General features: G+C 46.0%; 1 protein-coding gene across 1 annotated transcript; it reads right to left on the bottom strand.

Annotated features, from left to right (window-relative positions):
• Positions 1-2,664: 2,664 nt before the first annotated feature.
• Positions 2,665-3,726, bottom strand: LOC142004869 (olfactory receptor 10A2-like). The gene has a single exon (XM_074982551.1). The coding sequence runs from the start codon at positions 3,724-3,726 to the stop codon at positions 2,665-2,667; it is 1,062 nt and encodes a 353-aa protein (XP_074838652.1).
• Between the last annotated feature and the right edge of the window lie 498 nt (positions 3,727-4,224).

Below are 4,224 nucleotides of genomic sequence, written 5' to 3'. Positions count from 1 at the left end.
AGCTGAGGCCAGGGCTGGCCAGCACAAAATTACCTCCAGATCTCCCACCCCTCCCCTCAGCTCACCCCGTGTCCAAGCCCAGCACTGCATGGGAGCCCAAGTCTGCATGATATCCCATCCCTCCCTATGGTGAAGGGGCAGGCACCAACCCACCCCCCTCTGAGCAAAGCTATGGCTGGCTCATCAAGAGCCAACCCTCCTCCCTGAGCTGCAGCTGGGTGCCCAGCTCACCTTATACTGGACCTTTGGCTGTCCCATCCCAGGGCTGTGGCCAGGGTCAGCCCCTATGGTACCCTCTGCCCCTGCCACCCTTTCTCCACCATATTCTCCCCAGAGCTGGGCCCAGTAACACAGCCGATCCCCAGAGCCCATGGATCCTCCATCTCAGAGCTGAAGATCCCCAGCTCACCTCATGGAAGGGCCAAGTGGTGTGGGCCAGCTCAAGGACCCACAGCACTCCACCGTTGGATCTGAGGCCAGCTCCACCAACCCCCTAATGCCGAAGCTGCTGCTGGACACCATGAAGCTGGGACCAGGCCCCTAAGTTCTCCCAATGGCATTTGGACACTGAGTAAGATTTTATTTTTGACTCATTTTTGGTCAAATTTAGGTCACAAATATATCTATATGTTCAGCACATTTCTGTCCAGGGCGAAGGAAGCCTTCATGACACTATGTCGCCAACACTCTTCACTTAATTTTGAGAAGCGTATTTCAAAAGGTCCCAATTTGAATACTACAACTGTCACTGGTGTGTGTGTGTGTGTGGAAATATGAGACTGAGACTCATTCAAAAGGAGAGAGACTTCTTGGAGAATTTAGAAATCATAGAATCATATTGTTAGTTTTTCAAGTCTGACATTTCTGCTGTTTTGTTTTGTTGGAGTACAGACTAACACGGCCAGATGTTGTCGACAAACCGGTGGAAAGTCCACACACAAAATGTGTTTGGTCAACACTTTGTCAACAAAATTCAGCACTTTTGCCGGCAGCGTTCTGCCTCTTCTCCATGAGGTATGATGCTGCTGTTGACAAATACTGTCAACAACAACAAGAAACACTGTGTGGATGCTCTGGGAGGGCTTTCTCCAGAGAGACAGGGCATCCAGAACAATGGACAGCCCTGTTTGCTGTGCTGCTGGGTGCCTGTTTTGTTGAGAGAGCAACCAGGCAGTCCAGCCTCTCTGTCGACAGAGCAGAGCTCTCTTCCAATTATCTGGGTCAACACTTCATACTTCTGTAGAAAGAAGAGGCCTTCTGTCAACAAGGTTAGGGAGTGTCCATGCTACAAATGTGTTCCGTTGAGAATCTGTCAACAAAACACAGCAATTTTCCCGGGAGAGCTCTGTCATGACCACTTGAGGCATAGCACCCCTTTTGACAGAGTCTGTTGACAAAAAAATAGTGTAGATGCTCTGGGAGGTAGCTTGGTCAACAGAAGGGACTTTTGGTTCTCTTGGGTGCCCTGTTGGCAGAGCTTCCAGTGGGCTGTTCTGTCAACAGAAGGCTGGGTAGTCTGGCCACTGTCTGTTGACAGAAGGCGTAGAGGTGGGGATCCTTCATTAGCTGTGGCCGTTTTGTCGGGAAATATCTGTCAACAGTGACTTCTGTCAACAGAACGTTTTTGTGTCAGAGAGGTAGCCGTGTTAATCTAGTGACATAATCACAGGACCTAACACCAACTGTACCCTCAGGGCTCCTTTACCTGCACATCTACAAATATAATATATGCCATCATGTGCCAGCAATTCCCCGCTGCAATTTACATTGGCCATACTGGACAGTCTCTCTGTAAAAGAATAAATGAATGTAAATCAGACATCAGGAATGGGTATGTACAGAAGCCTGTGGGGGAACACTTCAATCTTCCTGGATGCCCAGTGGCAGATTTAAGGGTGACAGTCCATAAAAAAAAATCAAACATCAAATGGAGAGAGAAATCTCTGAGCTGTAATTTATTTGAAAATTTGACTCTGTTAACCATGGATTAAACAGAGACTGGCAGTGGCTCGCACTTTACAAAAGCAGTTTCTCTGCTCTGGGTGTTAAGCTCTCCCCATTAGACTCTGACAAAGGCTCACATCCCCCTGTCTGATCTGACTTGTTTTTTCCTCTTTTGATAACTACTGTTGATACTGGGCCATTTCGACCTTGCTGAATAGACTTTGCCAGCTCTGGCCCTCCCTCTTACTGGGACCCCACTCTTTCAATACCCCTCTGAAAACAACCCCCCCACTCATGCATCTGATGAAGCGGGTCTTTGCCCATGAAAGCTTATGCTCCAGAATATCTGTTAGTCTATAAGGTGCCACAAGATTTCTTGTTGTTCTCAGAATGCCCCAGTCTAGACATAGCGATTGGCTTTTGTGAGTGGCCGCACTCTGTTGACAGAAGTTTTGTGGGGAAAGCTCATCCGACAGTGACTTCTGTCAACAGATTGTTGTAGTGTAGTCATAACCAAATGTGTCAGGCAAAACAGGCAACAAACCAGTTAAAAAGAATGAGTCTTATCTTATCAAGATATGTAAACACATGTTTAATAAATATATGAAAGATGAGTGATGAAAGAAGATGAACAAAGTCAATAAAGAGACACTCTGTTCACAAGAGCTCAAATAGGTCCTGTCTAAAACACCATCAGTTCATCTCTATTTTAATAATATGCTAAAATTTCTGCTTTCTGATTCTGTGACAGTTTCTGACAGCAAGCTGCATAAAAACTGCCTTCCTCAAGGATTCTTTCACCTCCTTGTTTCTCAGGCAGTAGATGACAGGGTTAATCATATGAGTTAGGACTGTGCAGAAGACGGAGAATACTTTTTTGGGTACCTCGGCCGTGTTGACTAGTGGAACCACATAGACAGTGAACGAGATCCCATAGAAAATTGTCACCGCAATGAGGTGGGAGGAGCAGGTGGAAAAGGCCTTTTTCCTCCCGGTGGTGGATGGGATTCTCAGGATGGCGGTGATGATACAAGCATAGGATGTCAGAATCAGTAGACAGGTCACAAATGTGAAAAGAAGAGCGACAGCAAAAGCCAGAAGTTGGACAATCTGGGTGTCACCACAGGCCAGCTTTAGCATGGGTGTGAAATCACAAAAGAAATGGTCGATTTCCTTGGAATCACAGAACGTTAATTGGAAGAAGAAAATATCGACGACAGTGCAACACAGAAAGCTAATTACCCAGGACCCTGCCACTAGCTGGCCACAAACCCTGCCGTTCATAAGAGCCGCGTAATGGAGGGGATTACATATCGCTAAATACCGATCGTATGACATTATGAAGAGCAGAAGGCTTTCTGTGGTTGACATGACACCAAAGAAATATACTTGCGCCATGCAACCCTTAACAGAGACGGATCTATCCCCCGTCAGGAGACTGGCCAGCATCATTGGCACAATGGTGGAGGAGAAGCAAATCCCCAAAAAGGCCAAGTTCCCCAGGAAGATATACATAGGGGTCTGAAGGTGCCGATCAATCACAACCAGCACAACAATGAGAGCATTGGCAGTCACTGTCACAAGGTAGATCAGTAGAAAGAGCAGGAAGAAAAGGGGCTGCAGTTCATGGACATCCCCAAATCCTAAGAGGAGGAATTCCATGAGGGGTGTTTGGTTTCTTCCTTCCACTTTCTCCATTATAACATCTAGAAGAAAGTCACCAATTAAAATAATAATGGAGTAATCGGAGTCAGGTGTAGTGTCGGTGGCATGGGAAGACATCTGGGGGAGGTGACCATCTGTCACTTCATCTCTTCATTGAAAAAAAAAAAAGAAAAAAAGATGAAGCTGCCAAAAAACAGATGAAGATTCATAGAATTACTTGTCTGAGATTTGAACGTAGGCAAACAAGGAGCCCAGACCCCATTGAATTACAGAAATATCCCATCACACTTTACACTTCATTGAACTTTAAATAAAAATGTTTTGGCCAGGATTTTTGAAATGTGTGTACAACTCCGGAGTCCCTGAGACAACATAATCAGGACAGTGTAGTCTCTGCTCTACAGGTTGTGCTGAGCGCTAACTGGTCTTTCATTCACATGATAGGCCACAGAGCTCTAGCCCTTATGGTCACTGTTTCAATTCCTCCTAATACATGGAGCTCTACAGACCTATTCATATATGGAGCTATACATAGAGCTGGAAGAGACCTCAGAGGTGGTCAAGTCTGTTCCATTGCTCACAACTCTGGGTTTATAAGGCCAATGCTCAAACCAT

The sequence above is a fragment of the Carettochelys insculpta genome, chromosome 32, assembly GCF_033958435.1.
Source record: "Carettochelys insculpta isolate YL-2023 chromosome 32, ASM3395843v1, whole genome shotgun sequence".
NCBI classification, from domain to species: domain Eukaryota; kingdom Metazoa; phylum Chordata; order Testudines; family Carettochelyidae; genus Carettochelys; species Carettochelys insculpta.
Note: the sequence above shows the minus strand (reverse complement) of the source record. Positions and strands in the feature narration are given on the sequence as shown.